Raw genomic sequence first — 11,432 nt, forward strand, 5'->3', positions numbered from 1 at the left:
GAACCCGGCGACCTCGGATACAGGTGGAGAGGACAGGTCCTGAGAAGGGGGGAGGCCTTGAGAGAGGACGGGGCTGCCAGGCACAGAGGAGAGGCTGCAGCACAGCCAGAAGGCCACGAGCAGAGGGGACCCCTGAGACACAGACACCCTGAGACACAAGGACCCCAGAGAATGGGGGACTGAGGCACAGAGGCGGGCCCCCTGAAAGATGGGGGACTGAGGCACAGAGAGATGGGTCCCTGAGGTGATCCAAAGGGGACCTGAAGCCCAAAGAAATGGTGCAGTCAGACGCAGGTCAGGTGGCGCTGAGGGTCCAGAGACTGAGGTGTGAGAAGAGCGGGAACTGGGGAAGTAGGGCGGGGGGCAGCTAGGGGCTGGAGCCCCCAGGGAGGAGAGGCCAAGGGGCAAGAGGCAGGGAGGACCACCGGGTGCGCCTCAAGCGGAGCCAAGCTCTGGCTGTGCTCAGCCCGGTTCCGAAGGCTTTGGCTGAGGACCAGGTGTTCTGCCCGACCGTGATGCCGGCACCCCGACCTGGGCTGGTGGGCCAGGAGACTCACTTCTTGCTTTTGAACGTACCCAGGAGCTTGGGCATGAACTTGCCCACCTTGCTGTCCCTGGTGTCCTCCGCCGGGCCCTCCCCGGCCCCCGGGCCCCCGGGCTCCTCCTTTTTGCAGAAAACCTCGAAGCGGCTGTAGACGCGCTTCTCTTTGCGCATGCTCTCCATGCGGTGCAGCAGTCGGTCGCGCTCCGCTGCGCTGGATGGCAGTGTGCGGTTCAGCCGGCCTTGGGTCCCCAGGCTGTCTGCGAGGAAGATGGCAGAACATTTGTCCTTGTCAGACATGTCAGGGGCCCGGCCGCCGGCAGCTGGAGGGTGGCCCAGCTCAGGGCTGCTCTGGGCCGGGGTCGGCGCGGGGCCTCCGCGGTGCTTCTGGCCGTGGGCGCTGATCTGCTCCAGGATGGCTTTCGTATCATCCCGCAGGTTGCTACTGTACAAGGCATTGGCCGTGGCCGAGGCCACGCACCCCCGCGGGCCCCGCTCATCTCCTGTGGCAGCCTCGGTGCTGTCAGCCCGGCTTGGCGATGGCCGCCGGGGGCTCTCAGGTTGCCCATTCTCCTGTGGCACCGGGAAGCTACCCTCATCCTCCACGCGCCGCTCACCCTTGGGGTTCAGCAGCTGCCGCAGCCGCGCAGATCCCCTGCGCAGGATCTCCATGGGGCCACCAGGCGCCTCCTCTGTGGGCCCGGTCTTTGGAGACTCCCCGGAGAAGGGGAGGGGGAGGCTGCCCCTGTGCTCCGGCACAGGGGGCACCGGGGGCACCGGGCTTCCCTTGTGCTCAGGGTAGGCAGAAGCGGGACTCCCCTTCTGCTCGGTAAATCCCGTGGTGGGCCTGTCTCTGCAGCTGGGAAACCCTGCAGTGGGACTTTCCTTCTGCTCGGGGTAGGCTGAGGTGGGGATCCCTTTTGGCTCAGAGTGGGGTGGCTGGTGCGCCCCAGGCCCCTCTGGTGGGGGGCTGTCCCGCCCTTGCGGGGAGGTGGAGCGGCCCTGGGTGGAGAGGAAGCAGGAAGGCAGCCGGTCAGTGCCGCCGCTGCTCCCGCCCAGTGTGTCCAGCAGCTGCGTGGCGGTGAGAGCGGCGGCTCCCGGCTGCCGCTTGGCCTCCTGGTGCAGCTGCTGCGTGAAGGAGTCGCGCAGGTCTAGCAGGCAGCTTTCGAGGCTGCGGTGCTCGCTCCCACCACCCCCAGGTACCGACACCTCCTCCCGCCACGCCTGGGACAGGATAGCCTTGCTGTGGCTGGCGACCGTGACTGCTGCCCCCATGCCGCCGGCGTCTCGAGTCGGGCCCTTGTATTTCTCCAGGAGCTCGGCCACCTTGGTGGAGACAGCAGAGCGCATGGCCTTGCCACCGGACGCCGGCATCTCGCTCACCACCTGCTCCTTCTCCACGGTGGCCGCAGCAGCTCCGCCTGTGCCCTCCGCCTGTGACGCGCTGAAGATGAGCGAGGAGCGCAGCCGCGAGCTGCGCTGGATCAGCGGGTTCGGGCGCAAGCGGAAAGTGTCCTGCTTGGCCAGGCCAGCCTCCAGGCCCTCGGGCTCAGAGCTGTCGCCACCACCGCTGCCGGAGCCCGGGAAGGACGTGGGCACACGGAAGCTCGAGGTCAGCAGGTCCCCGGCGGCCACCCGGCCCCCAGAAACCAACACGTCGTCTTCATAGGCCTCGGCCTCCATGGGTGCGGGCAGGCCCTCGTCGCCAGCATCCTCACCGTGACAGCCGCTCAGGTAGGAGGCGAGGCGCCAGTGCCGCAGTCCCGCCCGCCCCTCGGGCCGGCCTCTGCGCTCTGGCTCTGGCTTGGGCACAGTCTCTGGGCCTAGCCTCGTCACCGCTTGGCAAGGGAAGCGCTGTCCCAGGTTGGGGGATGGGGCCCCGGCCGGTTCCAGACCGCGGAGCCTGGGCCCGAAGGCAGGGTCAGAGCCATGGCGCACCTCCCGTGAAGCACTGGATGGCACGTAGTCCAGCCGCTGGTGTCCGTCCGGGCCGAGCTCCGGAAAGCGTTGCCCGGCGCCCAGCGTGAAGTCGTCATGGTCCGCGAAGCCAGGGCGGCCAGCGCGCAGCTTCTCGAACGGGCCCTGTGGGCGCGCTGGCGCAAGCTGCGGATCCCACTGGTAGTGCTGCTGGTAGAGCTGGTCGCGGTGGAAGTGGCTGGTCTGGAAGCGTAAGTCATCACCGTGGCCGAGGAATGTCTGCCGTGACACCTGTCGCGCGGCAGCGAAATTCTCCACGGCTCCCGTGCCGTCAGCGGCCGCGTAGCTGTGCCTTTTGAAGGCGTCCATCTCTTGGTGCCGCGCCTGAAAGAAGCCCCGCGGGCCCAAGAGCTCCCCGCCTGGTCCGGCCTCGGCATCCAGATGCCGCGACAGTGGCCACAGCCCCATGTGCGGCTCCAGGGCGCCCCCCGGCATCCGCGGTGACTCCTCTCGGCGGAGGGCCGACAGGAAGTGGCGGTCGGGGTCAAGGAATGAGGGGAAGCCCAGGCCTTCTTCCCGAGGCGGTGGGAACAGGAGGTGGGCTCGTTTGGGTAAGGAGAAAGGGGTCAACGCCCCGGTCACCTGGCCACCCATGAGGGGCCCAGCCCCCGCGTATGGAGCCAGGGCGTAGGCGTCCATGCGAGCTAGCGCCCCGGCGGAGGGTACCAGCGGCTCGGACTGTGCGAAGAGGATGCGGAATTCCTCATCGAAGCTGGAGACCAGCTCGCCCTGGAACACGTGTGCCAGACTCCGGTGGATCTTCTCGAAGGACCACATAAAGCTGGGAGTAGGGTGGGGCCAGTCAGAGGGAGGGGGCAAGAGCAGTCAGGGGAAAGGGCAGGGCCAGGGTTAGAGGGAAGGGGCGGGGCCGAGTAATGACCCAGGCCAGGCTGGGGCAGGACCGGCTGGAGCTGTGTCAGGGGCTCCAGGAGGAGGGCTTCTGGAGAGGAGGCCCTTTAATGGGGAGGGGCTGGGGCTGGGGGCGGGGGGGGGGGGGTGCAACGGGGCTGCGCGCACCTGTAGCTCCCGCTCATCACCACGGCACAATCCACTAGGAGGAACTTCTCCTTCACGTGGCCCTTGAAGGACTTCCCGGTACGGCAGTAGTAGGTGGGGCCCGCCACAGTGCGCACGCGTAGGAACTGGGGCAGGAGAGGCGTCACGTCTCTGAAGAGGGATCTTACCCCTTCCCTCCCAGCCATCCCCTCCCCCCCTCCGGTCACTCACATCCACGTGGTGCAGGTTGATGTGGCACTTGTCAGCCATGTCCAGGAAGTGCTGCGCGTTCACCTCATCTAGGAGGATGTAGACCGGGACGCGGCGCGCAGCGGCCTCCAGCACTTCACTGAGAAGGTCCACGTCGGTGAACATGTCCATCACCACGGCCACCACCTGCGGGGGGGTCGAATCAGGGACGGAGGACAGACCCCTCCACGGTCCCCACCATTCTCTAGCCATACCTCCACGCCCCCGCCCCCAGGGCAGGTTGTCTCTGGATGCCAACAATGGCCACTAGCTCATCCCAGGGGAGAGTGGGGCCCTGTCATGGAATGGGGGTCAGAAGGGAGGGGGCTGTCAGAGGGGATATGGGGGTGCTGGTCTGCTAGGCGACCTATGATGGAGCCTGAGGCAGGCACGGGGCCTGCAGCCTACTGGGGGCGGGCTGTCCTCCAGCTAGGGGCGGGTGTTCAGCCCAGGGCAGAGCCCTGATGGCGCAGGGGGCAAGGCAGATGAAGCCCCCAAACACCCCTGCCTTACAGACGCTGAGCTCCCAGGACCCCAGGGCAGGTATCAGGGCTGAGACCGAGGCTCCATTTCTGCCCCTGGGAGAGGGTTGCCACGGGGGGGGGGGGCGGGGGGCAGAGGCAGAGGCAGAGGCAGGGGTTCTTAGTGTCTGAACCTGCTGCCTTAGGGTCCATGGTTTAACAGTCTCCCTTTGCTATTTGCCAACTGTTTGGGGTGCTGAGGGCACAGGGGTAAGAAGCTGTCAGCTAGGTCAAGGGCACGACTAGAGAGAATTCTCTCAACAGTAAAGCCAGGCAAGGAGGGACCCCAACCATCCCAGAGCCCCTGAGTTTCTGGGCACTGGCCATGACCCTGGGCAAGCAAACCTGTGCAGTCTGCAGCTTGAAATAACCAAACCCCTGCTGACCCGGGAAAAAGTCTGCCAGGGAGCCCTCATCACAGCTCGAAGCCTGGAGACGCCTAGCCAGCCAGCCCTGGCCCCGCCCTTGCCCCCTAAGCTGGGCATGCTGGTATTTCTCCTTCACCCTCACACTCCTATTCATGCTTCACGGTCCAGCTCAGGCTGCCCTTCCCCACTGCCTGCTGAGCCTGTGACAGCACACCTGCTGGGCAGAGCGGATCATCCTTCGAGCCTCATCCTTGATGCAGGGGCTGTCAGGTGGCGGCGGCTGCACCAGTGTGGTAACCTCAGTGCCCTGGAAGCCGAAGGTCAGGGGCCAGCCCAGGTCGAGTTCAGGCACTGCCTGGTCTGAGTTCACAGGCCAGTAGGTGCCCGAGGAGCCATCAAAGTCCATGTTGGGAGGGCTGCTTTCGGGGGGCTCGAGGGCAACGTGCTGTGGGGCCCGCAGGTGGCGGCTCACGTGCTCCAGCTCCTCAGGACACAGGAAGGCAGGTGCCCCCTCGGACGCTAGGAAGCTGCTATAGGCCTCTGGCCCGCCCTCAGCCAGTGCATCCACTGCCAGGCGGTAATATTCTTTGTAGTGGGGTGGCAGGTACCCGGGTGCCAGTGGGTTATCCCCCTGCGAGGAGCTCTGGGAGCGACGGGCCATGGCGGGGCCAGGGACCTGGGGGAAGGGCAGGAAGACACGTTACAGAGGCAGGGGCTCTGGGCCCCCCCCACACACATGTGGACACACATCATAGAAGGGGCTGTCAGTGACCTTGCGTGGGCTGTGGAGTTCAGCCCGTGCCTGGAGGTCTTCCAGGGCAGCCCCAGAACCTAGCATGCCCCCTAGCTGGGGGAACATCAGAAGAACGCCCCGACACAGGCACCCCAGCTGTCTCTCGCCGCTCTGGCCGTACCGGCCAGGCCCCTGCTTTCACCAGGAGCCAGGGAACATCTGGTGCCCCAGCTTCCCGCCAGGGGCTCTGGCTCCACACAAAACCCACTCAGGTTACTTTATGGCCTTGTGGACCCCTTCCTCCATTAAAAACAAGAAAACACTAATGATATGATAGTTGGAAGAAAGAAAATATAATCCAGCCTTTACTGTTATATTTACTTTTTTCTTCTGATTTTATGACATGAATGCATTTTCGTGGCCCCTGGCACTGTGCGTGCTGGACAAGCTGGGTCGCTGCCTGTGTCTCTGCCCCCAGTGCTGGGGGAACCTGGGCTGCTCCCTGTGCCTCTGGCCTGTTACCTCCACTGTAAAATGCACCTGTCTCAGCCATAAAGAAGAAGGAAATTCTGTCATTTGCAGCAACGTGGATGAACTTGAAGGGTATTATGCTAAGTGAAACATCACAGAAAAACAAATACTGTATGATATCACTTGTATGTAGAACCTAAAAGAAACACAACAATCTAGTGAATGTAATAAAGAAGCAGACTCAGATATGGGGGAGGGGGAGGTACAAAGTATCAGGTGTAAGATGGGCCCAAGGATGCCTTGTACAACAGGGGGAATAGAGCCCATAGTTTGTAGTAACTGTAAATGGAGTGTAACCTCTAAAAATTGTATTAAAACATTTTTTTTTTTAAATGCAGCTGTCAGGGTTGACCTGATAGCACACCTGGCCCAGGACACAGAGCTTGTCCTGGGATGCAGCGTTAAGCCCCATCCACAGACCCTGGCCGCTCCTGCACCTGCCCTACAGGGTCACACACTCTGAGCACACAATCCACTCACTGACCTCTCAGCCCTCCGAACCCTGACCCCTGTCCACCATCCCATCTCAAACACCTGCCTGGGCCACACCCCAGGCACCAGCCCTCCCCGAGGCCTGTAATCCTGGCAGGAGCTTAGAGGCCTGTCCCTGCCAAGCCCGGCCCTGTGTGGCAGCAGCAACCTTTCCAAGTTTCTGGTCACTGCCTGGCTCCCTGCCGCACTCCGGAGGAAGTCAGAGCCCTTTGCGGTGGCCACTGGGCTCGTCCTGAGCTCTAAAGGTGGTGCCTCTCCACCTTCACTGCTCCCCCCAACTTCACATCAACCACGCCCACTGGCTCCACTCCAGCCCACCTGCCTCCAAAGGGCCGCATGGGGGCCTGGCCTGGGTAAAAGCGGTCATTGGTCCTGGAAGGCCAGGTGGGGGCTTTATTTGGCTCCCAGGGCCCATCTCCCCAGGACCCCTGAACTACCTGGATGCTCATCCCCTAGCCTGGAAGGAGGGTCCACTGGAAGCCAATCCTGCCTAGCCTGTGGCTTCCTGAACATCGGTCCTGGCTGGGGAGGTGGTTCTGCCAGACAACCCAGACTGCCCCCCCCACCCCCCCCACCCCCTGCAGGTGCAGCTGGACGCTGCTGACTGGATGGGATCCATGCCCGCTGGAGACTGTTGCCTGAGAAAGTTGGGGGGTCAGGATGACCTGGGGAACCTCTCCTGCCTACCTTCCCTGGGAGGTGACAGGCTACTGAATGTGACATGGAGGTGGGGATGGGGCATACCCGCGTGTCACTCAGTCACACCTGGCGGAGATGCTACTTGTCTGATTGTCTGAGGAAAAGCTGCTCTGCCGTGCCTTAGAGGGGGCACCGTCCCCTGACTGTATCTGGTTACATACGGCCTCGTTGTACCAGGACCAGACCGAGGCTGAGCACACGCGGGTGCGAGGTGTGGGCCTGTCTGTACTAGGTTTTCACCCTGTACCTGATGACACCGTTTTTGTGTGTGTGTGGGGGGGGGGGGTCACACTGTATCTCTTTTTTTTATTTAATTTTTATTGGAGTATAGTTGCTTTACTATATTGTGTTAGCTTCTACTGCACAGCAAAATGAATCAGCCACATGTATAAATATATCCCCTCCACTACACTACAGTGCGTCAGGTAGCGTTAGGACACTACAGTGCGTTAGGTAGAGCTCCCTGTGCTATCGATATGTTCCCATCAGTTGTCTATTTTATACGTAGCATCAGTAGTGTCTATGGGTCAATCCCAATTTCCCAATTCCTCCCACCCCCCCTCACACTGCGGGGGACCCCCGTATCTGGAAGCAGGGTGTGTGTGTGATCTCGAACTGTATGTGACTGGGGTGGGGGGCGCTATCCCGCTGACAGCCTTTGAAGGTGCCGCTTCCCAAGCCGGGGAGACCTGCTAGAAGTGAGGTCATCCCCTCCTACGTCACTGGGGAAGGGAATCAACACGAACTGTCCAGGCTGCATGCAGCTGGGGCACAGGGGATCCCAGGTGGGCAAGGAAACTTCTCATCCGACAGGACTGGTCAGGAAGGGGCACCCGTCCAGTGAGCCCGCCAGGTGGCCCTACCCTGGCCCACATGGCTATACCCACGGTCCCGAAGACCTTATTCCTTTGCCTGTTTCCTTTCATGGGTCTGCACACCCCTGAACTGTGGACCGGGCAGTGGCCACTCCCAGCCAGCTGTGGAGAAGCCAGCAGCGTGCCTCCCCTCACATTTGCCTACCAAATGCCGGCCCTAAGGGAGGGAGGGGCGCTTATCCCACCCAGGCCGATGACTCAGAAGGAATCACGCTCTTTGGCAGCTGACCTCTGACCTCTGACACAGCGACAAAGCCTCCAGGCACAGCCCTCAGGGTTCTAGTGGGCTCCCATACCAGGGGCCTCCACCGGAAGTCTTTCCCACAGGGCAGGCCTGGGGTTTTATCCGGAGGGAAGGATCTGGGGCGAGCGCACGCGGTGGACGGACCCTGCGCCAGGCAGACAGAGGCATTAGGCTGAGTGGAAGAGCATGGGGGTGAGATCCCGGCAGGGGAGGCTCATGGTCTGGAAGTGGGTGAGCTGCAGTTTTCCGGTGCGTACTGCAGGGCCGGATGGGGTTACTGAACCCCAGGGAGTTAGGCTGACTAGGCCGGGTGTCCCATCCACCCACCCAAGTCCACGGACTTGGGCGCCAGGAAATCGGGGCCTTCTGCTCTCCCTGCACCCTACGGAGGGAACCGGACCGAGCCCTGGCCACTCGGGCCACCCACAGGCCAGGCCATGACAGCCTAGAAGGGGCGCCCCAGGGAAGGGTCCAGGCCAGGCCCGGCACCCTCTCCGGACTCCAGCTAGGCCGCGAGGGCGGGAGCAAGTCGGGCCAGCCTGGGCTGGTTCGACCCGGGCCCGGCGCCTATTCCCGCTCGGCTCCTCCTGGGCCGGCGTCGAGCGAGGGCGCCCGCGTCCACACCGGCACACGCGGCCGCGGCGCCCCCTCGCCCCCAGCTCGGGCAGACCCGCCCGACCCCCGTGCACGCGGCCGCGCTTGCGCTCCCACCGCCCCGCTCTGGGTTGCGAGGACCCAGCCCAGGTGCGGGCCGGCGGGCCGCCCAGGTGAGGCCGCGCGGCGGGGGGGTCGCCGGTGGTGCCGACCCCGCCCCACCCCGCCGGCCCGGCCGCGGCCTCCCCCTCCCGCGCGCCCCGCCCAACTGAAGCCCGGGGAGGGGGCCCTACCTGGCCAGGTGCGCGGGGTCTCGGGACAAGGGCAGCAGGAGCCGACCGCCGCCCAGCGGCCTCGCGGTCCGGTCGGTCCGGCAGCCACTCCCTGCCGCGGCCCGCCCGCCGCGCTGCCTGATTCACGCTCCCGCCCCCGCCCCGCCCGCAGTCCCCGCCGCCTGCCTGTCCGGGCAGCACCTGGGGGCGGAGCGGCCCCACCCGCGGCGCGCCCGCATTCCTCCGCCGGCCGCCCGCCCGCCGCCGCCCCCGGGACCCCGGCTCCCCCGGACCCCGCCCGCGCCCCGGACCCGGGCGTGCCCCCCGGCGGCGCAACCCGGGACCCTGGCCCGCTACCCCCGGAGACCGCTGAGGCCCCGACTTCCAGGGCCCCGCGCCCCCAGGCGCCCATCTGTTCGCCGAAGGCTTAAAGTCCCTGAGCCTGACCCCTGAACCCTCGCCCCGGAAGTCAGGGTGACTCGAAGTTCCGGCTCAGTCGCTAGGAAACGGGCCAGCCCCACGCGGGGGGCGGCGCTTCTGGCCTCGCCTACTGGCTGCGGAAGGCAGGTGGAGCAGGTGAGACAGTGGGGGCGGTGCCGAGCCCCGGGCAGGGCAGGGCCTGGGGACCTGTGAGCACGGGGACCCCGCACCACACCCGGACATCCCCCACCCCGACGCCCGCACAGAGACGCCCGCATACTCGGACGCCCATAAGTACCTGGGACCCCCCCCGGGCACACAGGGACCCTGACCGCAGATCCCCGACACACGCCGACCCCACACACGTATAGGAAAAGCACTGCACCCAAGGGACCTTCATTCCCACACGTGTGGACACCACCCCACACCAGTCCCCTCCCAGACCGATCCCGGCACCGAGCCCCCTCCACATAATTGGACCCCACTGGCATGCCCACGCTCACGCGTAACAGACCCTGAGTGCATGGGGTCCTCTGCACACACCTGTGGACAGGGGACTCTACAGGCACACAGTGACCTGCACACACAAGGGATGCCACATGTACAGAGCGCCCACATACATAGGACCCCCGTGCACATAGAACCCTGCCTCCATACAGGACCCTACAAGCACACCAAGTCCTGCGCCTGCCATACTGGGACACACGCCAGTTTACACATATACAGGACGCTCTGCAGGCACGGTGGGTCCCTCATGCACTGACCCCCACAGAACCCTGCAACATACAGGACACTACATGAGCACTGAGAGTCCCTCACGAACTGGGGACCCTGCATTGCCAACTCCCACACAGACATGGGACCCTGCAAGCACTCTGAGCCCTACATGCTCCTTCCGTGTGCGTGTGTGCACACACATGCACAGACACACACGGAAGCCCTCAGCTGCCCCTAGGTGCCTCGGTCCCCCCAGCGTCCCCCGCAAACACTTCAGATCCCTACTCAGAACCCACCGCCTGGGGCTGGCCTCCCAAGGAAATGAATTCTGGGGTCAGCTGAGTGGACTAGGGAGAGGGGTGTTGCTTCCAGGCCCTGACACCACCACCTGCTGAGCCCAAGACGAGAGAGGGTTGGGCATGCCCGGTGTGGGCGGGGGGGGGGGGGGGGGTGTTTGTCAGTGTCTGGTGGCGGTGCTGGGGAGGCTTCAGCAAGGCAGGGTTGGCTCAGGCTTGTGTTTAGGATGAAGCTGGTCCAGCTGGCAGCCCAGTGGTTTGGAGCAGGGAGATGGGTACCCGACATCGACCCTGGGGTGAGGATGGGTGAGCCAGGGTGGAGGGGCCAGGGGAATGAGGGCAAGGGGGACAAGCTGTGGCCAGATGTTCTTGCCAAACATTCCCACTCAGGCTGCTGGGCACCCCCCCCCGCCAAGAACCAGGGGCAGGCGGGTGGGCCAGGAAGCCGGCAGGAATCTGTGCTGTCGGGGTGATCCTGTGTTCCCCAGTTCGGCACCTGCTGTCCGTCCACACAGGTCCAAGCCAGTGTGTGATGCTGCCCCTACGGCCGCTGCCACTCTGACCACACCCTCCCTGACCTTTCCTACTCACCCCCAGGAGGATGAGCAGTAAGAAGGGGGGACCCGAAGCTGCCCCAGGGAAGTGGCAGACGTCCTTCCACAGAGCCAACCCGAGTCGCTGCTGGTGAGTGTGAGCCCTCTGACCTCCAGCCCTGCTCAGACTCTGACGTGTGATACATGCTATGCAGCCACCCAGGGACAGTACTTCTGGGAAGACCTTTCTCTCTGAGAATGGCCTTCAGGGGATCTCCAAGTCAGGCTTGAGTGTGGTGGACTGAGAATTCAGAGCTCAGATGTCCATTCCAGACCCTGACCCTGAGTCTTGTACCCCTGGGGCTGGGACTGGG

The 11,432-nt window shown here is 64.2% G+C and overlaps 1 protein-coding gene across 1 annotated transcript; it reads right to left on the minus strand.

Annotated features, from left to right (window-relative positions):
* Window positions 1-126: 126 nt before the first annotated feature.
* FAM83H (family with sequence similarity 83 member H) lies at window positions 127-9,227 on the minus strand. Its single transcript, XM_082858756.1, has 5 exons — window positions 9,114-9,227; window positions 4,867-5,328; window positions 3,746-3,910; window positions 3,536-3,660; window positions 127-3,299 (listed from the first exon to the last, which is right to left on the minus strand). The coding sequence occupies exons 2-5, from the start codon at window positions 5,311-5,313 to the stop codon at window positions 554-556; spliced, it is 3,483 nt and encodes a 1,160-aa protein (XP_082714882.1). The 5' UTR covers window positions 5,314-5,328; window positions 9,114-9,227; the 3' UTR covers window positions 127-553.
* Window positions 9,228-11,432: the final 2,205 nt, after the last annotated feature.

Source organism: Leucopleurus acutus (assembly GCF_964270905.1).
Source record: "Leucopleurus acutus genome assembly, chromosome: 17".
NCBI lineage: Eukaryota > Metazoa > Chordata > Mammalia > Artiodactyla > Delphinidae > Leucopleurus > Leucopleurus acutus.